The 22671-nt window shown below is 41.3% G+C and overlaps 1 protein-coding gene across 1 annotated transcript in view; it reads right to left on the reverse strand.

Moving 5' to 3' along the window:
* ATRN (attractin) overlaps positions 1-22671 on the reverse strand; it is a 154383-nt gene that overhangs the window by 6356 nt on the left and 125356 nt on the right. The window contains exons 25-27 of the mRNA XM_077767044.1: positions 19812-19873; positions 3915-3993; positions 1255-1362 (exon numbers count right to left, since the gene is read on the reverse strand). Of these exons, the coding sequence (XP_077623170.1) occupies positions 1255-1362; positions 3915-3993; positions 19812-19873 (249 nt within the window). The remainder of the gene's footprint in view (positions 1-1254; positions 1363-3914; positions 3994-19811; positions 19874-22671) is intronic.

Consider the following 22671-nt stretch of genomic DNA (forward strand, 5'->3'; position numbering starts at 1 on the left):
ATTGGGGGGGAGGGGCAGAGAGAGGTGGAGGTAAAGAATCCAAAGTAGGCTCCAGGCTCTGAGATGTTAGCACAAACCCCGATGCGGGGCCTGAACCCACAAACCACGATATCGGGACATGAGCTGAAGTCAGATGCGCAACCAACTGAGCCACCCAAGCATCCCTATTTCCTTTTTTTTTTTAAGTTTATTTTTTATTTTTAAGTAATCTCTACACCCAAAGTGGGGCTCAAACTCACAACCTCGAGATCAAGAGTCACATGCTGTGCCGACTGAGCCAGCCAGTATCCCTATATGTTCCATTTCTAACAGCTCCATTTGGTTCTTTTTCAGATCTGGTCATTCTTAACTCATGGTGTCTTCAGCTTTATAATTCAATCTTTCATGTCTTTAAACATTTCATACAGAGCTATATTATACTCTTTAGATGTCTACTCTAACATGTGAAGTCCTGTCTAAACCCACTGTCCACGATGTCTGCTAACTCCTTTTCCTGCTGGCTTGTCTCTCTTGTCCATGGTGATCTCTGCTTGATCTTGATCTGTGGGGGCCCTCCAGGGCTGAACTGGGGATGCTTTCCCACAGAGAGGATATACACTTACCTCAGCTGGCAGTCACGGTGTGTTACCAATCTGGGACCACTTTACAACATACTTGATTCTGGTTTTGGTTCATGATTTGTTCTTTTTGTGGGGAGGGATAGGAGAGTATTCCCTGGGAATTTTACCTACTTCCTATGAGCTCAGTAATGCTTCAATAAGTATCTGAAAATTTAGGACCTATAGCTAATTCCCCAGAGTATCTGGAATACTTCATTTCACCAAGAGAAACTTTTATCGCTTTCTTTATCACTTTTTTTGGAGAGGTCAGAACTATTTATATTCCATGGAATGAACAGTGAATTAATGATTTCTGTCCCTTTAAGAAAATTTCCTCAACTAATAAAAAACAATGGTTCAATTTTACTTTTTTCCCAATACAAGTTTTACAGTACTTTGCCACAGAATACTTTCAAGAATATGAGACAAATCATTTATATTTTAAAATACCTTGAACATGAGAATACTTAACGACATGAATGAAAAACTGAAAAATGAAAGCAAAAGAGTATCTGACATCAGTATGCTGTCTCATTGTTAAAAAAGAGAGGAAAACCCAAGAGGCAACAGAATAAGGCTCTTGTTCGTTGTGGTTTCCCAGACTTAGAAGCATAAGTTTTGACAGGTTTTCGGGACTCCTGGATCACATTCTCACCTTTATACTTCCCCCAATAAGATCAGGAGGCTCTTCATCTGTTTCCAAGGCAACGTTTACGGAGGCAAAAGGACGACTGGCCATCTGCTGCATCTCTCGAAGAAGTTGCTATTGGTTAACACAGCAAGCATTAATGCACTGAGGGCCAAGGGGATTTTATTCAAGAATACCACATATTAGAAGTACCTCATCCTCCCTGGTTCAAACAAATCAAGTCCAAAATGATATTTTTTGAGACAGCTGGAGAAAACTAGACACAGACCAGGTATTAGAGAACATCAGGACAACTGTGTGATGTTGGGTAAGTTATTCTGCCTCTCTGAGCCTCAGTTTCCTCATCTGTGAGACAGGGCTAGAGTAACTATTTCATAGGATTGTTGTGAGGAGTAAATTAATAACCTGTATAAAATCGCTGACAACAGTGCCTGGAATTTAGAAATGCTCAAATGTCGGCTCTTATTATAATAAACATGTCTGGATTTTATTGGCACAATTTCTAGTATTTTCTTATCATGAGTGATGTTGGTTATCTGGATATTCTTTACAGTGTTAACAAAGAGGCATTACTTTTGAGTTTACTAAGAATTTTTTTTTTTAATTTTTTTAATGGTTTTTAAATTTATTTCTGAGAGAGAGACACAGTGTGAGCAGGGGAGGGTCAGAGAGAGACGGAGATACAGAATCTGAAACAGGTCTAGGCTCTGAGCCGGCAGTCAGCACAGAGACCGATACGGGGCTCGAACCCATGAACCATGAGGTCATGACCTCAGCCGAAGTCGGATGCTTATCCGACTGAGCCACCCAGGCGCCCCAAGAATTTTGTCTTTAATCTAGGAATGGGTGTTGAATTTCAATAAAAGATGACATGACTATCTGGCCACTACTACAAATTTAGGTTCTATATTTACTCACTGATATAACTTATTCCAGTAGATTTTCTGGTATGAAACGATCTTTTTATTACACTGGTCAGCTAGACTGCTGCACACACATCATTATGTGACTGGCTTTTATTTTTTGGTGCTACTTTTCTCAGGTTTTGGTTTCAATGTTTCTATGCATACAATGAATCAGGACTCTCTTAAGCTGTTCATCTTTTCCCTTACTCAGGAACAGTGTATGTATTTTGGAAGTAATTAGTTCTCATAAGCACTAAAGGAGAAATAGACTATTATTATTTATATAAGCTTGCCTCAAACTCAAAATCTCTGAGTAATGCCCTCCATGGAGAGAGGAATAGCTTGACAAGTTTTCAATTCCTTCCCTGGCCACTGGTTTATTGAGGCTTCCTACTTCTTTCTAATTCCATTCGGATAACTTATATTTTTTTCAGAACATTGTCCAATACACTGGGATTTTAAAATGTCTTGTAACATAGCTATTAAAAAAATCCCTCTGAATATGTTACCCACTGAATTTTAAAAATGATAACAAAAAGGATGCAACATTATCTCTATGATAACAACACCTTTACATGGTTCAGAAAAGGGGTCATGGCCACCAGGAAGAGGCCAATATCCTGGAGCCTATGCTAACCTCATTAAAGACACTAAAGTTTAGTGAATAGTAATGCGTGCCTGTAAATTTTGATTTCACTCATTCCCATTCTCTTCTAAACTTTGTCTACAGATCAATTTTTAATGCAATTAAAAATTTTTTATTTTAGAGAAAGCATAAGTGGGGAAGAGGGGCAGAGGGAGGAGAGAGACAGAGACAGAGACAGAGAGAGAGAGAAAGAGAGAGAGAGAGAGAGAGAGAGAGAGAGAGAGAGAGNCAGAGACAGAGACAGAGACAGAGAGAAAGAGAAAGAGAGAGAGAGAGAGAGAGAGAGAGACAGAGAGAGAGAGAGAATATCCCAAGGAGGCTCCATGCGCAAGACAGAGCTTGACATGAAGCTTGATCCTACAGCCCTGGGATCATGACCTGAGCCAAAATCAAGAGTCAAATGCTCAACTGACTGGCCACCTAGATGCCCTCAGATTAATTTTTATATACAAAAGGACATGAGTAGATACATAAAATCAAGGAGCCTACATCAGTCTAGATCTCAGTGCCCTTCCATTAGCAATGATGTAATAGACAGAATGACTAGAAGGCAAATAACATCGGTGAAAGTTACAATAAAGATTTTATGCTGTAGCTTTTAACCAAGTTTACTTATTTGATTTGTCAACTAAATATTTGCCTGACTTATTGGTATTTCTTTTGGAACAGAACTCTAGAAATAAATCAAGACTCATTAGAAAATAAAACTCAGGCAAAAACTTAACTAGACACTGATTTATCTTTCCTTAAGTGAAGAAACATTTCTGAGATGCTTAGCTGGTGGATTTTACTCTTGTTCCCATGAAAGGCCCTGCTACTGAGCCCTCAGATCTCCCACCTGAGTTAAGGACAGAATTCTGGTAGAACTGGTAGCAGTACGTCAATACTAGAGTTTCCTTTTAGAAAGTTAAAAGCACGTGGTGCAGAATTAATTATACTTTGTATAATTGCACTAGTTGAAATCTACTGACCACATTCTGCAGAAAGGGCAGCATTATTCCCTCTACAGTATGCCTATCAATGATCACTAAATAGCTAAAACTGACTTGCTTTAGAGGAATGGAAAGGAAGAAGCTCTTACAGGCATTCATGAACCTTTATCCACTGAGGCTTACCTCTCTACGCCTGGAGGCCCAACAACTTTGCTTGATCTTCCAAACCACAGCAGCCACCAGGAGCAAAGAGAGGAAACAACTGTGAGAAAGGAAAGTACGGAGTTATTATCCCAGCCCCCAGAATCAGCACTGTCACCGCACCTCCTGTCAGGTTGTTCCCCCCAATACCAACTCCAAGCACCTTTCTGATGACTCATCACAACCATGTCCTGGTTCACAGGAAGCCAGTGTGAGAAGATGACTCTCATAAGCTGAGCTTCCTGACCTACTTCGAGAGGGTACTGTCCCCACAAGGCGCTGGGAGAGGGTGCAACCTCCCACTGGGCTTTTTATTGGAATGACCCATCAGGGCTTATCCCAAATAAGAAAAACAGCTCTAGGATTAATATTACTGAACGACAAGCATGCTATTTAACGGAATTGGCAAGCTTTTACTTATAAAGTCTAACAAAACGAAAAAAGTTAGTTATTAAGTAACAACCAGCTTTTTGTAAGGAAGAGGTAAACACAGAATAAGCTTATAAATATAATCACACATTCAATTGTATTTTTACAAAACAAATTCACATAATTTTTATATAATATAACCAACTTCAAACCAACAACTTTCTTAAAAGTGTTAGCAGAGAGTAACTCCCAGCGGTCTAGAAACTGCAAATGCTTTCAATTTTCTCGCATCTGTAAACCAGATAGGTTTGAAAGGTTTGAAAAGCTACAGTAGAGAGAATGAATGACTTCTGTGATCAGCAGACACAAGGTGTTTGTAGCATGGGGTCAGCTTCCAGGTACCCAAGTGTGGACCCGGGACAGGCCCTCAGGCTGGCTGGAGAAGGGCACTCTGAGGTGTGAGGATGACTGAACTTCTACCCTCTCCCAAGTAGAAACCTCAAGGCTCCCGCAGCTCACTGCTGCCCCGACACGAATGAGGCAAGACCCTTCCAATGGATTCCCTGGCTAAAGAGAAGGGGTTTCCCAGGGTCACCACTCAGGAGAGAGCCTTCCGTTCCTGTCTTGCTGGGCTCCCTGGCTGTCCTGACACTGCTGGCCCGTCCTTCCTCCTCCCTGACAGCCTCTATTTACCCTTTAACCAATACTTTATTGAGACAGGGCCTGTTCTGGGCCCACAAAATACACTGATGAACTGAACAAAAGACTGGTGTTCCCATGGAGTTGACATTCTATCAGGAGGAGATAAAAAGTAAACAAAATAAGCAAATTAATAGAGCATGTTAGAAGGGAGTCAGTGAGACAAATAAAGAGATGGCTTGGGGTAAGGGGGCTGGGGGTGACACTGGCACTGTAAAGCAGAATGGTCAGAGTGGGTGAGCCTCGCTTCTTGAGGAGGGGACATCTGAGCAAGACTTGGAGGTGTGGGAGGTGGCTCAGGGAATGTCTACAGAAACAGGCGTGGGTGACGGGCTCAGCCGTGCACAGCCGAGGTAAGGACATACCTAGGACTGCTTGAGGAACCTCAGGATGCCAGCATGGCTTGAGTAGGGAGAGTCAGGTTATGGATAAAGGCAGAGAGATAAGGGGAGACAGACCATGGAAAGTCTGCAGCCGTTTGACTGGAAAAGTATCATGGTTTAACTTACGCCGAGGAGACCATTAGGGCAGCAATGGCAGAAATAGGGAGACCAGCAGTCTAGGAGGGATGATGGTGGTTCAAGCTAGGATGGTGGTAACAGGGGTGTGAAAAGCACTCTGCAATCTTGACATAATTTGAAGGGCAAGACAACAGAATTTCCTGATGTGCTTGACGTAGGTTATGGAACAGAGAAGTCAGAGATTTTGGCCTGAGGAACTTGCCATCAACCTAGACAGGGAAGGCTCTGGGTGGAGCTGGTCCAAGACAGCAGACAGTCTGAATTCTGAGATGTCCACCTAACCACCGAAGGGAGATGTTGTGGGCAGATGTAGGAGCCTGGAGGCTGGGTGCCAGGTCTGGCCTGGAGATGGCATTTGGAGTTATTAACATATAGTTAACCCTTGAACAACACACGGGTTAGGGGTGCTGACCTTCCACACAGTGAAAATTCACGTATAAATTTTGACTCTTCCAAAACTTAACTACCAATAGTCTACTATTGACAGGAAGCCTTACTGATATCATAAACAGTTGATTAACTCATATTTTGTATATGTATTATATGCTTTTTTAAAATTTATTTTTATTTTTTTACAGATAGTTTATTGTCAGATTAGTTTCCACATAACACCCAGTGCTCATCCCCACGANTTATATGCTGCTTTCTTACCATAAAGTAAGGTAGAGAAAAGAAATGTTATTAAGAAAATCGTAAGGGGTGCCTGGGTGGCTGAGTCGGTTAAGTGCCTGACTCTTGATTTTGGCTCAGTTCATGATCTCAAGGTTCTTAAGATTGAGCCCCGCGTTGGGGCCGATGGCACAGAGGCTGCTTGGAATTCTCTCTCTCCCTTTCTCTCTGCTCCTCCCTGACTCGTGTGCTCTCTCTTTCAAAATAAATAAGTAAACATTAAAAAAAAAAGATAAGTTACACTTACTGTATTTATTTTTTAAAAAATCTATGCATAAGTGGACCTGTGGTGTTCAAACCTGTATTGTTCAAGGGTCACCTGAATGTTGTATTTGAAGTAATAAATCTGGATGAGGTCACCCAGGGAGTGAATACAGATACAGAAAAATGTCCTGGGGGGCACCCCACCATTGAGAAGTTGGGGAGAACAGGAAGAAGCAGTAAAGGAGTCTGAGAAGAGTAATCTGTCTTCCTTGGTTTCCACACACAATCCTGCTTTTTGTTATTTTTATTCTAATAGAAACACAAGAAGGCAGCATATCCACATGGAAGGGCAAGAAGCGAATGAGAACAGTTTCCAAGTTGGCCAAGACCCTACTGATGTAGCTGAGTACAGGGCTGTCCTCAGAGGCAAGCACCCTGGTGTCACTCAGAGGCCTCTCCTGGGGCTACCCTCAATCCAGAGGTGTAAAACGGTGCAGCTCAGAAGGTCTGTGTCCCCTGCCCCCTAGGCCTGGGCGGGGCTTCTGTCATCAACGTGGACTTGTTAAAAACACCAAAAACCCAGTTTCTTCCACCAGTTATAGCTTTTCTAACAAGTGACACAAACAGTGTATCAACACAGTGATTGTCGCTCAAAGCTGGTATGTGTAGGAGTTCTCCCAGGGCAATACAACAACAAACATTCTAGCTATTTAAAAAAAGGTGGCACTCCCAGATACATCTCCTTTCTTTTCTCCCACCACTAATTTAGGTGCTGGTGGTACTGTAACTCAGTGTTCACCCTACTGCGGTCTCCCTTATCAACTGTTCACCAGAGTTTCTATGTAAATGTAATTTTAAAGAAACTTTATATACCATGAAAAATTTCAAACATACACACAAGTAGAGAGAATGATCTAGTGAATTCCTTTGTGTCCATTACTTAGCCTTGACAATTGTTAACATTTTGCCAATGTCATTCAAAGATCATCAAAGAAGTATATTTCTCGCTTTCAAAACTAGGACACTAGCTCTGGGCTAAGGGTCTCTCACTTCCTTCCAGTCAGCATTGTACCTGAGGAGAAAACAAGAATCCTTTTTGCCTTTTTATCTGTTTTACCTGTTCCTGCGTATCAAAGACTTATACTTTCCTGAGACTATTCTAAAAAAAAATCCATGTCTTGATTCTAGGTTTTTCTTTCTATCTTTTATATACGTCTTCTGAAAACTCACAATTTGTGTGAGGGCTCAGTGTTTGGGCAGTGTTTGCTCTGTTTCTCACCAGCTTAATTGTAATTGTGCAGCTAGAGTGACATTTTTGAGAGCATCCTGAACTTTCCCTCAAGAGGGCAAGATTATTAACTAACGGTTATCTTTTCCTGCTCTTACAAGTCTGGCTTTTTAAAAATTACATATGCATTTCTTGGCCTGGCTTTGACCTCCAAGCCAGCCTGAAAGCAGAGATACCACTGCTTTTTCTCATGTTCCTGTGATTTACACTTCATCATTCTGGTAAGAGTTAGATCCAGAGTGGCAGGAACCTATTATCGCTTTTATCTTCTGGGACATGAAATGGATTTGTCAAAATGTCTGCTGTCAATTTGGCAAGGGTCTAGCAGAAGGTTCAGATAATTAAGTTTTATAAGTACATTGTATCTTGCCTACGTCAGAAATTCCCATTATATGCCCTCCTTTTGGCCAGGTGATGTGCCATCACCTGTTTCTCCTTTTTTAAAAAAATTTATTTATTTTTGAAAGACAGAGTGAGACAGAGCATGAGTGGGGGAGGGGCAGAGAGAGAAGGAGACACAGAATCCGAAACAGGCTCCAAGCTCTGAGCTGGCTGTCAGCACAGAGCCTGACATGGGGCTCGACCCCACGAACCGGGAGATCATGACTTGAGCCAAAGTCGGACGCTCAACCGACTGAGCCACGCAGGCGCCCGTTTCTCCTTTTTAACCTCACTCAGATGCTGCCCTGGCACCTGTGACCCCAGCCACAAAGACTTCCCCAGAAGTCTTTTCTTACTACCACTGGTTGTTGTCCTAACCACTCTAGCACCTCACTCCCAGATAGGAAGCCCTTTCACATACATGACCTCATCTGATTCCCAGAGCAAGCAAGCAAATGGTTATTATTTCCCTCTTCATATACAAGGCTCCTACCGGAGTATGGACTTGCATCTCATTAGGACACAAAGAGGGTTCAATGGATGTGTCACAGTCTAGAGTTTACGTCACTGGGACTGTGTCTGGAAGTACTTTGTTTAAATCAACTCATACTGATTTTCTTACTTGAATTGCTGAGCACCCCCACAGCATCCTGCTCTAATTCTCTTCTGTGTTATCTGAGCTATTCTTCAGAGTGCTTAGAATCGCCTGGATACCTTTCCTCCCCCTTATTTTCATGTAGATCTTTTGGGACCTGGTAAACTTGCTGGAGGAAAATATTTCCCTCCCCAAGCTCATAAAAAGGACTTTATTCTCAGTTAAATGATCATCAGTCCTACTTCTTAAACAAAATCCAGAAAAAACAAAGTTCAAGATTCTTTTCTAAAGGTTCCACTTTCAAAAGGCAGAAGTGACAAAAACACCATCTGTCCTTGTTTACTAGACAAGATTCCATGGTCCCTAAAGATGTCCCCAGTCAATTCTGATGGTGTCATTCAGTCTTCCACCAGGCAGAAGGGATGACTCCTCACTGGGCTGGTGCTTGGCAGCAGGGTCATCTCATTCTGTACACATGTTCCAAGAATATACACAACACGTGCTAACTGGAGCTACTGAATTTGCACTCAGCCTCTCCATCCCTTCAGAGTGTACCATCAACCGGCACTGGCAGCTTTCTTCCCTCAGAGAGGGTGGGTTGGTGCCTAAAGTTCCTCAAGACTCCGCAGTTCTCTTGAACGTCTAGTTTACTTTCCACAGATATTTGCACATGACTGTGTACTAGATGACGAAGGTATGTGTGTGTGTGCAAGGATGACTCAAAGAGACAGTGTCTCTGCTCTCTTGAAGCTTAGCGTCTAACTGTGGACACAGCTATGAAGCAAGCAAAAAACTGTGAGAAGGACCATGATAAAAAACAATATGGTTCTATGGGAGAGAACAGGGAAGCTGATTTAGTTCTGAGGTTTAGGATGGAATCTTGGAAGGAGTGATGCTGTGCCAAGTTTTGAAGGATGAATGTGGTAAAAGAAAAAAAATATATATATATTTTTAAAATATTTTTANTTCTGAGTGACAGGAGTGTCCCCCTCCCCACTTTTTTAGACAAATGTTCACAACAGGTTTGTTTATAATAGCCAAAAACTGCCAACAGCCCAAATGTCCATCTCCATCAAGAAGTGAAGAAATAAATTGTGGTTGATCTTTACATAAAATATCACTCAGTATTAAAAAGGAATGAGCTGCTTTTAAATTTGATTAAAAATTTTTATATCTTTACTATTTTTTTGTACAAAGTGATTTATACAGTTTAAGGTATAATTTTAAAAATGACAGGATCTCTGGGTCTGAATGAGCTCTTTTTCTTTTAGAAGAGGTTTATTAAGGTGTCCTTTGTATAATTTTTAAAAAAGTTTTTTTTAAAAATGTTTTTTATTTATTTCTAAGAGAGAGAGAGAGAGAGAGAGANGAGGGGGAGACACAGAATCTGAAGCAGCTCCAGGCTCCAAGCTGTCAGCACAGGGCTTGATGCAGGGCTCGAACCCATGAACCACAAAATCATGACCTGAGCTGAAGTTGGAGGCTTAACAGACTAAGCCAGCCAGGCACCCCTAAGATGTCTTTTGTATCCTAATGAATGACTAATGGGAGAGAAGGACCCAAACAGCTTCAGGATAGAGGTTGGTCACCAGAAAAACCAATCACATGATTAGGGAGTTAGAATGGTCAGTGCCCTTCCTGCTCATCCCCCACCAACAGCCTGAGGGGAGGGGAGAGGGTTAGACACTGAGTTCATTAATCACATCTCTGTAATGGAACCTTGAAAGAAATGAGGAACCACGAAGTTTGAGGGCGCTTCTGGGTTGGTGAACACATACGTCCATGTGCTGGGAGGGTGGTATGCCCAGAGGAGGAGTGGAAGCTGTGTTCTCTACCCACCCCCATATCCTGACCTATGCATCTCTTCGACTTGGCTGTTCCTGAGTTACATTCTTTCAAATAAAACTGTAATTTTAAGTGCTGTGCTTTTCTGAGTTCTGTGAGTCATTCTGGGAAACTGTCAAATCCGAGGAGGGTCACGGGAACCCCCCCCAATTTATAGTTGGCCAGGCAGAAGTGTGGGCAGCCTGGGGACCCATTTGTGGCTGACATCTGACATGAAGGCAGTCCCAGCAGACTAGCCTTTAACCTGTAGGGTCTATGCCAACTCCAGGTAGTCAGACCTGAACAGACCTGCGGGACACTGAGCTGGTGTCAGAGAATTGGATGTTGTTTGGAAAAACCAAGCAATGAGTAAAAGTATAGAGATGAAGGGTAGGAAGAAGAAAGCAAGCAAGCATTTTCCAGAAAAAAAAAAAAAAGGAAAACCATGTGCAAATGCTGTGAGGTGGGAAAGAGCCTGGTGCTTTTGAAAAAGCAGAAGATGAATATGGAGAGGTGAGGAAAGGTCCGTTCACCTGGGTTTATATTTTATATACAATGAGAAGCCACTGAGTGTAAGGGAACAGAAGTACATGAATTCATTTTCAAGGTCTCTGGACTTTGTGTGGACTGTAGAGGGGCTCTGACTGTGGGGGCGTGGTGAGGGAATGCCTGGTACATGGGAGACAAGTGACTCAGAAGTGGCAGCGGGGTAGGCGGTGAGGAGGGACTGAAAAGTTCGCTTCTGGGCATGTTATGCCACAGACGGGATGATAGAGTTCAACCGGGAATATAGAATTAGAAGACGGTGAGGGTCAAGCTCTGGGAGAATATCAACAGTGAGAAGCTGACAGAAAAGTTCAACAAAAGAGTGGCTTCAGGGCAGTCTGGGGTCAAAGAAGGCCAGCAGAGTCTCAGTGATGGGTGGTCAGTTGCTTGATACAGATGAGAATCAAAAAGTTGAGAACTGAGAAGTATCTCTGGGATGTGGCAATAGAGATGTTCTTTCTGCCCTCCACACACGCACAAATTTGTCCAGAGTGTGGGGATGGAAGTCAGAACACAGAGGGCTGAAAAGCAAAAAAGGTTTCCAGTACAAGGGTTTTTAAGGGCAGTGAAAACACCCCGTATGATATTAGGATGCTGGATATATGTCACTATGTATTTGCCCAAACCTATAGAATATACAACAGCAAGAGTGACCCCTAAGGTCAACTATGGGCTTTGGATGATTATGATGTGTCAGTGTAGGTTCATCCTTAGTAAAAAATGTACAACTCAGGGGAGTGATGTTGATAATGGGGGGAGGCTATGCGTGTGTGGAGGCAGAGGGGTATGGGAAATCTCTGTACTTCCAATTTTGTTATGAATGTAAAATTGCTTTAAACAAAGATTCTAAAAATTTAAGCAAACAAACAAAACAAAATAAAAATGTGCTGGAGCCCACAGCCAATGGATACAAGGAGGGAAGGGAACTGCCACAGCATGCAAGGGGGGCTACATTCAGCATGGCTATACCAGGCGGCCTCTCCCCCCTTCTCTGTGCTGAGCAGTGGAAGACAGCAGCTGCGGCAGTGAGGTCCGGGACTGGGCAGGCCACGCAGGACGGCGGCTCTTCCACTCAGAAGACAAACTAACAGTACGGCCCACCCAGCGGCACGCTCTGTCCCTGCTCCACACTCACTGAAGGATGTGACACACAGGAACAGCATCCACACACAGGCACAGGGAAATCTTCAACACAATCCCAAATCAGACATTTTGAGGAGACCAACATTGTGAAAGAAGGGCATCAAACAACAACAAAACCCAAATATTTGAGTAGAGTTATTGATAACAGCACAAAATAAAATAAAATATTATTAATCTCACAAAGGAACGTGAGACGAAGCTGCATTCACAATGAAACGGGCCATAGGGAAAATATATTAGAAATAAAATGCAAATGTTAAAAAAAAAAACTTATCAGATGGGCTCAACAAAGGAAATGGACCCAACTCTGGATTACATTAATGAGCTGGAAAATATCATTGTGGAGCTCACATAGAATGCAGTGCAGAAGGAAAATCAAAGAATAAGTGAGTTCAGTTATGAAATATAAAGGACAGATCCAGAATCTCCCTCATTAATCTAACAGAGAATTCCAGAATTCAAGGAAAAGAATGAAAGGAGTATAAATAAGCAAAGAGAAGACAACACTGCAAAACTCAAAAGACTCTAGTCCTTAGACTGAAAGCCCCTCTGCCTCGCCCCATATCAAATTCTTTCTCAGGTCCTTTCTTTCTTTCTTTTTTTGGGGTAAAGTTTATTTATCACTGAGAGATAGAGAGAAATAAAGCATGATCATGGGAGGGGCAGAGAAGGCGGGAGACACAGAATCCGAAGCAGGGTCCAGGCTCTAAGCTGTCAGCACAGAGCCCAACACAGGACTCGAACTCAACAAACTGTGAGACAATGACCTGCACCGAAGTCGGACACTTAACTGACCGAGCCACTCAGGCGCCCCTCTCAGGTCCTTTCTGAATTACACAGTCCTGGAGAACAACAACGTCCAACAAAGGGAAAGGCGTAGGACACATGAGATGGTGTGAGGAGGAAAAAATGGCGAAACTTACAAAACTTGTTCCGCTAGAACCTAAAATGATTACAATCTAGAATTTAAATCCCAGATCACTGCTACTTTGGAGGCCACTGGATGGCTGTGCAGTCTGTTAAGGGCTCGCCAAGAGCCTTATATCAGCCAGCTCTTGTAGGGACTGGACTCAGGGCGCTGCTAGGAGCTGAGGCTGTGGTCCCATCCCCTTCAGTGGCTACATGATGCTCTCTGCCATCTGACCTCCCATGCTTTAGCTTGCGTGTGGATGAATGTAATACTGTCACAGGCCCTGAATTCACACAACTTTCAGCTAACTTAGGGTTTCTCAATGACATAAGAACCATGAACGAGCCTTTCAAATATCACAAGGATCAGGTGCCCTAGGAGACTAACCAAATTGGCATCTCTGGGGTATGGGGCCCAGGCAGCTGCTGCTTTTTACACTGCCTGGGGTTCTAATGTACAGCCAGGGCTGTGAGACATGAGGTAATTGTTTCAGGCTCTTAAACCCAGTTTAAAACATGTAGGAGAGGACACTAATTGCTTCTGTTCATCTCTGCATGTCAAACTGTAAGTTCACCTATGTATGAGCTGCTCTTAAGCTCCAGACTGTTAAATAATTGCATTAAAGGGTGATTACGTGCTATAATAAGAGTCCCAAAGGGGATGGGCTTTGGAATGAATGTGTCAGGAGAAGACTTCATGGAGCAGGCAATTGGGTTAGGTTCAGAAGCAGGAAGACTAGGACAGGTCAGTGGGATCAGTAAATATCTTTGAGACAAATGCAGAGAACCAGGTAAGACCACACCCTTCCCCTCCAGGCCCTGCAGCTCTGTGGCCAAAAAGGAAGGAAATGACAGCTTTCTTGGAGGGGCTCATAATCTGGTGTAAATCACAGGGCAATGACTGATGAAATACCTAATCTGCAAGAATATAGAATGATGCTCTGGCCCCACTCTGGGAGGACCACAGAAGGTGGCCCAGGTCAGTGACCCCTACTCGCCCGGCACTAAGCAGGATAAAAAATTACTGGGAGGGGTGGGAGGAGATCTTGGCATTTTGATTTTTCCTGTGGTAACATTAGAGGGCAGTTTCCTTTTGGAATCTCTACTTCTGTAGAATGAAGAGATTTTCCTGTGAATAGGAGGTAGTTTCATCAAATTTCCAGCATTCCATACTGCTAGCATTGCAACATTTAGGAGAGAGGCTGTCCGGTGCCCATGCAGCTCCAATGAACTGTGCTGAGCATTCTCTGAAAAAGGGAGTAACACAGAGAATGAGTCCCGGGCCTCGTGGATGGTGTGGTCCCTGGAGCTGAAGCAATTAATATCCTTTCTTGCTTCGCTGGCATTCCTACTGTAGGATACAGTAAAGCTATACTTAAATAGATTCCAGATGGATGTAGGAACACCTAAACATGAAAAGACAACAGGGAAAATACCCATGAAGAAAACAGGGAAAGACTGAGTGATTTGCTTGGTGGAAAATACCACAAATGGGGTTCAAAGACAAACTGAACACACACATCTGTTAATAGTTGCAAAATAAATCGAGGTCCTAAATTTCAGTATGAAAAAGGCAAATATTTCAATAGAAATATAAACAAAGAATAAGGACAGGTAATGCAAAACAAGAACTGTAAGAGATTAGCAAGTATCACTCATAATTAGAGAAATCCAAATTGAAGATACCAGTGATACCTCTCAGACTGGTGAATCAAAAATCATGGCAATTTCTAGTGTTGCTAAGAAATAGTAAGAGGAAGAGGCCATAAGAGAAATTATATTCCTGCTATCGGAGTATAAATTCATGCCACTGTTGAGGGGCCATGGCAGTGATTTTGCATTTTTCATGCAGTAATTATAGGACATAAAAGCTATCCCAGAGAGATCTGCATAGAAAAATGTAAAAGCATATGTAACAACAATTGAAGACAATCTAAAAGTCAGTCAAGGAGACTGGTTTAACAAAATATGGTACTTGTACTATGAGAAAAACTGTTTAAAAATGAAGTGAATCTCAACACAGGAAAAGGTAATCATAGAACATGAAGCAAAAAACCCCACAAGTTTTAGGACAGCATGAAAGCAGGGAATCCACTTAATAAACCAAAGAACCAGAAAAAACCCCCACAACTTATGTGCAACATATATACACAGAGAAAAAATTGTGGAAACACATGCATCAAAATATTAACAGTGATAATTTCTAAAAAGTAGGACATTGAAGTTTTACTACAAACATAAACTGCTTTTGGTATTTTATAGTAAGAGAATTATCTTTATGGTGATTTTCTACTTTAAAAAGTCCGAATGAAGACTTAATATTTTGTTTTCAAATACTTGGATTAGTTTAGCATCATTTTATTGTATCTTTTTATGTCTTCCCTACAAATTTTTGCCTTCACATTATATAGATCATTGTTGTTCAATAAAAATTTGTGAGCCACATATGTAATTTTAAAAGTTCTAGTAGTCGCATTAAAAAGTAAAAAGAGGGGTGCCTGGGTGGCTCAGTCGGCTAAGTATCCGACTTCGGCTCAGGTCATGATCTCACAGTTCGTGGGTTTGAGCTTCACATCGGGATCTGTGCTGACAGCTAACTCAGAGCCTGGAGCCTGTTTCAGATTCTGTGTCTCCCTCTCACTCTGCGCGCCGCCCCCCACCGCCCCACTCGTGCTCTGTCTCTGTCTCAAAAATTTTAAAAAATAAAAAGAAACAAGTGAAATTAATTTTAATAGTTTTATTTAACCCAAGATTGCCCAAACATCATTTGAACATGTGACCAATATAAAAATTGAGACATTTTATATTCTAAGTCTTCAAAATCCAGTGTGTATTTAATACTAATAAGCACATCTCAATTTGAACACTAAATTTTTATCAGAAAATATTTGATCTGTATTTATATTTCCTAAAATTCTTCATTTGAAAAAGTAGATTCACATACCCAGGTTACTTAAAAGTTCTCTACTAACTGAATCAAGGAGCTGTTTTTGAATTATACTTAAATTAGTTAAAATTAGATAAAATGAAAAAGTCAGTTTCTTAGTCATACCAGCTACATTTCTTTTTTTTTTATGTTTTTTTTTCTTTCTTTCTGAGAGAGAGACAGCGTGAGCAGGGGAGGGTCAGAGAAAGAGAGGGAGATACAGAATCTGAAACAGGCTCCAGGCTCTGGGCTAGCTGTCAGCACAGAGCCCAACGTGGGGCTCGAACCCATGAACCGTGAGATCATGACCTGAGCTGAAGTCGGATGCTTAACTGACTAAGCCACCCAGGTGCCCCCCAGCTACATTTCAAGTGCTTGTGAGCTACAGTGTGACTAGTGGCTATTAAGTCTATACTGATCTTTTAGCTTCTTGCTTATTACTATCTACTTTTGATTTCTATTTAGCTTTTTATCACTTAACTCTAAACCTTTTAAACTTTATCTGTTTCATTGGGTATGGTTAATCTGACTTCGAGCCAGGGCCATACTGACCACTATAGCTTGACGAAGTGTTTACTATCTGGGATGGCCAGTGGACAGTCTCCCCACCCTCTCCATTTTTTCTTGATAATTCTTTCTTGATCTCGTTATGCTGTAATTTTGAACAATTTTATTAACTGAAGTAACACAAACATAAAAATTTCATTTATGTTGGTGAAATATAGGAATATAATTCTTTTCCCCAGAAACACTGAATGCTTTTATTAGATTCTTTTATCTCCCTCTGAGATTAGAGGGTTGCAGCAGTTACTTCTTGGTGGAGATGTCATCATCATCCAGAAACTAAAGGCTACAATTCACAGCAGGCAGAAGTGGGCCCATCAGGATGTGGATGAATCTTGACACGAGGCCATCTGTGCTCCAGCATCACTTGAGAAGGGATTTCCCCTTTCACGGTAGAAAGGGGAGGACACCCCATGGCTTACTATGGGAAATATAATTATATGGTTTTCATGACAGCATCCGCCTTTACCAATAAGAGCTACAAAAGATGTATGCCTCTGAACAACATAGCACTGATTTTTTAATACTGTCCTAGTGTCTAGCAACTTTGAATTCACCTATTAATTCTAACATTTTTTATGCAGATTCTTTTGGATTCCTCCTGTCATGCTGTGTGATGATTTTTTTCTTTTCCAATTCTTACGTATTTTGTGTTTCTTTTCTTACTGTATGGCTAGAACCTTTGTCACAATGTCGAATGAAGTAACTGGTAAGTAGAATCTGTGTCTTGTTCACAAACTCAAAGAGAGAGTTTCTAACATTTTTCCATTAAGAATGTGGTTTGCTATTGGCTTTATATATTGGTACCTTTATCAGATTTAAAGAAGTTTTTTCTATTCCAAGTTTCCCAAGAGTTTTTTAATGAATGATAACAAATTTTATCAAATGCTTTCCCCCACTGATTAAGATGAGTTTATTATTCTCCTCCCTTATTATGCAATTAATTTTTTTAATGTTTTATTTATTTCTGAGAGAGAGAGAGAGAGAGAGACAGCATGAGCAGGAGGGTCAGAGAGAGAGGGTAACACAGAATCCGAAACAGGCTCCAGGTTCTGAGCTAGCTGTCAGCACAGAGCCTGACATGGGGCTCAAACCCACGAACCATGAGATCATGACCTGAGCCGAAGTCGGACGCTTAACCGACTGAGCCACCCAGGTGCCCCGCAATATGTACTTTTATAAAGCTGTGATCTTCAATCTTAGTTGCACATTGCAATCACTGGGGAGCCTTCAAATGCTTACATCCCATCCCCAGAGATTCCAATGTGGCTGGTCTGGGATGTGGCACAGACATCAAAAGCTTCTCAAGTGATTCTACTGTGCAACCAAGGTTGAGAACTGCAGATTTAAAGCCATCCCCTCTAAGTACAACTTTAACTGCACCCCACAAGTTAATTTTTCTTGATCATTCAAATTGTTTTAAAATTTCTGTGATAATTTTATGTAGCATTCTTATTTTTTTTAATTTTCAAGTTTATTAGGGGAGGGGAGGAGTAGAGAGAGAGAGGGAGAGAGAGAGAGAATCCCAAGCACTGACAATGCAGAGCCAGACATGGACCTCGAACTCATAAACCATGAAATCGTGACCTGAGCCAAAATCAAGAGTTGGATGCTTAACTGACTGAGCCACCTAGGCGCCCCTTCTGTAAAATTTTTAAAGGGGCAAATTCAATATATGGTTTTAGAGGTCAGGTGAGTAGTTACTTAGGGGAAGAAGGGAGGGGCTGTAATTGATGGAAACACGGGGAGCTTCTGAAGTGCATATTTAATTTGTGATGATTCATTGAGCTAGACACCCGTTTTATAAGTGTTTCTGTAATTTTATAGTATACTTAAAAATATATTTCATACAAGGAGTGGGAATTATAATGGCATTAGCTTTCTCAACATTAATACTGGGAGCTAGAAGAAACAGCATAATGTCTTCTAAATTTAATGGAAAATGATTTCCAACCTAGAATTCTGCATTCAAACTTTTGATCAAATGTGACGGTAAAATTAAAACATTTTCAGACAGAGAAAGTTGCAGGAAAGTTACCTTGCCTGCAACTTTTCTCAAACCTCCTGGAGATCGTGCTCCAATAAAAAGAGTAAATAAATAGGGATATGAAGACATGAGATCCTGGCAACAGAGATTTCAATACAGGAGGAACACCAAAGAGGTTCCCAAGATGGCAAAACCTTGCAGCAGGTCTCCAGAGCCAGCGCCTGGGGACAGGGGGCGGGAGGGCTCGAGGGCAGACGTCTCCAAGACAAACTGAACCCAGGAGACCACGTGCTTATGTCTGCCACAGACACATTTTCCAGTTCTGTCAGAGCACAGGGATAAATCAGGGGTAGTTACACACAAAGCCAATCAACGAAAAAACCCAAATTAGGATAAACAACAAGTGATTCCCCCATCCAAAAATGGGGAAGTATAATCATAGTTCAACTCAGCTGTGAATAGGGGTTTTACAGTTATAACAACATAAACAGGGAGCACTGATTTAGCCAAGCATTGTGATGTAACTATGTGACATGAGGGGGAGGAAGGGGATTTTGTTCACACTCGTGGTGTACGGGGGAGGTGTTAGGTGAGGTTACATGAGATAATAAATCCTCATCTATAGTGGGACATTGAACGATAAACTGAACTGGAAAATCAAGAAAGAGTGTCAACATGGAGAAGTTAAGTATCGCGAAGACAATTTAAACTGGGGGGAAGTGAGGGATGGGAAGGTGTGGGGCAGGATGCTGCTACTTTCTCTTATGAGGTCTGGAGCATGTGTCTTTTCAATTATGTGTATATAGTATTTCATAAAAATAAAGTTTACAAAAGTATAAAAATAAAAGAATCCCCAGAAGTTACAAGTTACTTTTAGCTTAAAAACTCTGGATATTCACGTGACTCACCCCTGAACAAGAAGCAGCATAGTGGTAGCACACGCCAGTAATCATTATTAATTGTTGTTTCAACCCCAAATTCTCCCCATACGAAGGGCCAAATTATCTACATTTTAGTATAGAATACATGAAAAGCTGCTCCCAAAAGCCAAAACATACAAAGCAAATTATTTCATTTATCAAATCAGAGTGAATATACATGATTGCAACCAACATGTAACTTCTCAAAAAGGTCTATTAAATTATTTTGATCTGTTTTGCCCACACAGGATTATTTACCTTTTATGAGCTGATAATTAATGGGATTAAGTACCTGAATCAAAAGAGAAGATATGGTTTGTAGAAGTGAAATTACCTGAAGAAAGTCACGAAGAACTGTACCAGGTCCATAAAATTGCTGTGCTGGGAGAAGGCGATCTGTGAGGGAGAAACAGGCAGTGTGAGGAGGCAGACTACACAGCAGCACCATGAACGCGGCCTTCCTGGTTCAGGAGTTAAGCTAAAAGACACACTTGAAATGCTCAGCAAGAGACTAATGAAATTGTTTTCACTTGAGGAAAAGTGCCTCAACCCTTTAGTTTCTTTTCTGGCTTAACTGCCAACCCAAAGGTAATATTCTGAAGGTTCAAAGCACCCCTCTGCTCTTGACATCAGACCTAAGTCCTTTCGATGTGACCCTGAGGACCTCTCAGATCCCAAGATGAAAACCCCATTGCCAGGCAAGCCAGTTTGCTCTACCTCCTGAGCCTTCCTCTGGATAACATACTCTCCTTATTTGCTTCAAGTTCAAGTTCTTGGATCTGCCTCGAGGTTGGGAGCCTCATCTGGTGCCCTTCATCCCTTTCATACTTACACGCTCAATGAATACTCACTCCAGGATAATATCCTTTTTTAAAAAAATAGTATCTCAAGTTTTACTATAGTAAGTATCATCTGACAATCAATATAACACCAGTTGGAACCTAAATAATTTTATTATACAGTTAATAGTTTTTATATGAAGAATATAAAAAAATTCATAATGTAGTTCACCTAACTGACTGAAACAGGCATTATTTTGTACACTATTAAGGAAAAACACTGTCACTTATACTATGACAAAATGCTTTAAAAATCATTGACTGTAAGATGGATCGTGATTTCAGAGATACTAGAATTTGAAAAAAATGAGCATGTTCAGGATTTATTACTAAGTATGATAACTGTGTCCTTATTATTACATATAATACTCATAGTACTAGCCAGATGTTATGGCATATTCCATTTTTTGAATTTTTAAATTTTTTTATAAAATGATTTTTGAATGTTTATTTCTTTTTTTTTTTTAATGTTTTATTTATTTTTGAGAGAGAGAGGCAGCATGAACAGGGGAGGGTCAGAGAGGGAGATGCAGAATCTGAGGCAGGCTCCAGGCTCTGAGCTAGCTGTCAGCACAGAGCCCGACGCGGGGCTCGAACCCACGAGCCGTGAGATCATGACCTGAGGTGAAGTCGGATGCTTAACCGACTAAGCCACTCAGGTGTCCCATAAGGTTATTCAGTCTTGAGGAATGATGATTCCAGGTTACAACATATAAAGAAGAAGAAGGTAAGACATTCCAGTCCATCCAGTCCTGTTGATAGAGTTTCATCTTTTAAACCATTAGTACGTCCTCTCTGTTTAGACTTAAAGAGATCCTGAGATGCTTTTCCTCACTGTCAGGTGCCAGGATGTATGGAAGCTAATAGTACCCTCTGAGGATACCAGATGTCTGTGCGCCCTGTGCCACAAAACACTCCTCAGTGCCGGGATCACAACTGACTTCTTGGTGAAGCAGGGCCACAACACATTCATGTCTAATTCAAAACCACAACGAACCAGTAGAAATTGGCTGCCAATGTAACTGTTACCCAGACTCACATTAAGGGGATCTCTTTCATTAAGTGTTATTGATCCAAGTCTCCACAGTTACATGTTTTGTAGGGAAACAGAAGTCCTAACAAAAGTGTTTATGAATAGACTGGCCACTTAGAAACATCTAGCCTTGCTCAACACCCCATCTACCACGTCAGTCTTTGCTGATTAATCTAATTGACAGGGTGATGAACTTATTGTCCAAACTGAGAACTTCTGAGAGAGAAGGGGAATGAGATTAAAAATTACACTGGGCGATCCTTATCAAAATAACACCAGCATTCTTCACAGAGCTAGAACAAACAATTCTAAAATTAGAACCAGAAAAGACACCGAACAGCCAATGTTGAAAAAGAAACCCAATGCTGCAGACATCACAATTCCAGATTTCAAACTGTGCTATAAAGCTGTAATCATCAAGTATGATGCTGGCACAGAAACAGACACACAGATCAATGGGACAGGATACAGAACCCAGAAAGGGGCCCCCAAATGTATGGCCAACTAATCTTCAATAAAGCAGGAAACAATATCTGATGGAAAAAAGACAGTCTCTTCAGCAAATGGTGCTGGGAAAACTGGACAGCAATGTGCAGAAAAATGAAACTGGACCACTTTCTTACACCACACAAAAATAAATTCAAAATAGATGAAAGACCTAAATGTATGACAGGAAACATCAAAATCCTATAGGAGAAAACAGACAGCAACCTCTTTGACCTCAGCCACAGCAACTTCTTACTAGACATGTCTCTGCAGCCAAGGGGAACAAAAGCAAAAATGAACTATTAGGGACGTCATCAAGATAAAAAGCTTCTGTACAGCGAAGGAACAATCAACAAAACTAAAAGGCAACCAACAGAATAGAAGAAGACATTTGCAAATGACATATCGGATAAAGGGTTAGTATTCAAAATTGATAAAGAACTTATCAAGCTCAACACCCAAAAAACAAATAATCCAGTGAAGAAATGGGCAGAAGACCTGAAGAACACTTTTCCAAAGAAGACATCCAGATGGCTAACAGACATATGAAAAGATACTCAACATCACTCGTCACCAGGGAAATACAAATCAAAACCATAATGCAATACCACCTCAAGAATGTCAGAATGGCTAAAATTAACAACTGAGGAAAAAACATGTTGGCAAGGATGTGGAGCAAGGGGAACATTTTTGCACTGCTGTTGGGAATGCAAACTGGTGCAGTCACTCTGGAAAACAGTGTGGGGGTTCCTCAAAAAATTGAAAACAGAACTACCCTATGACCCAACAATTGCACTACTAGGTATTTATCCAAAGGATACAAAAATGCTGATTTA

Source organism: Crocuta crocuta, unplaced genomic scaffold (genome assembly GCF_008692635.1).
Source record: "Crocuta crocuta isolate KB4526 unplaced genomic scaffold, BGI_CrCroc_1.0 scaffold15, whole genome shotgun sequence".
In the NCBI taxonomy this organism is placed as follows: domain Eukaryota; kingdom Metazoa; phylum Chordata; class Mammalia; order Carnivora; family Hyaenidae; genus Crocuta; species Crocuta crocuta.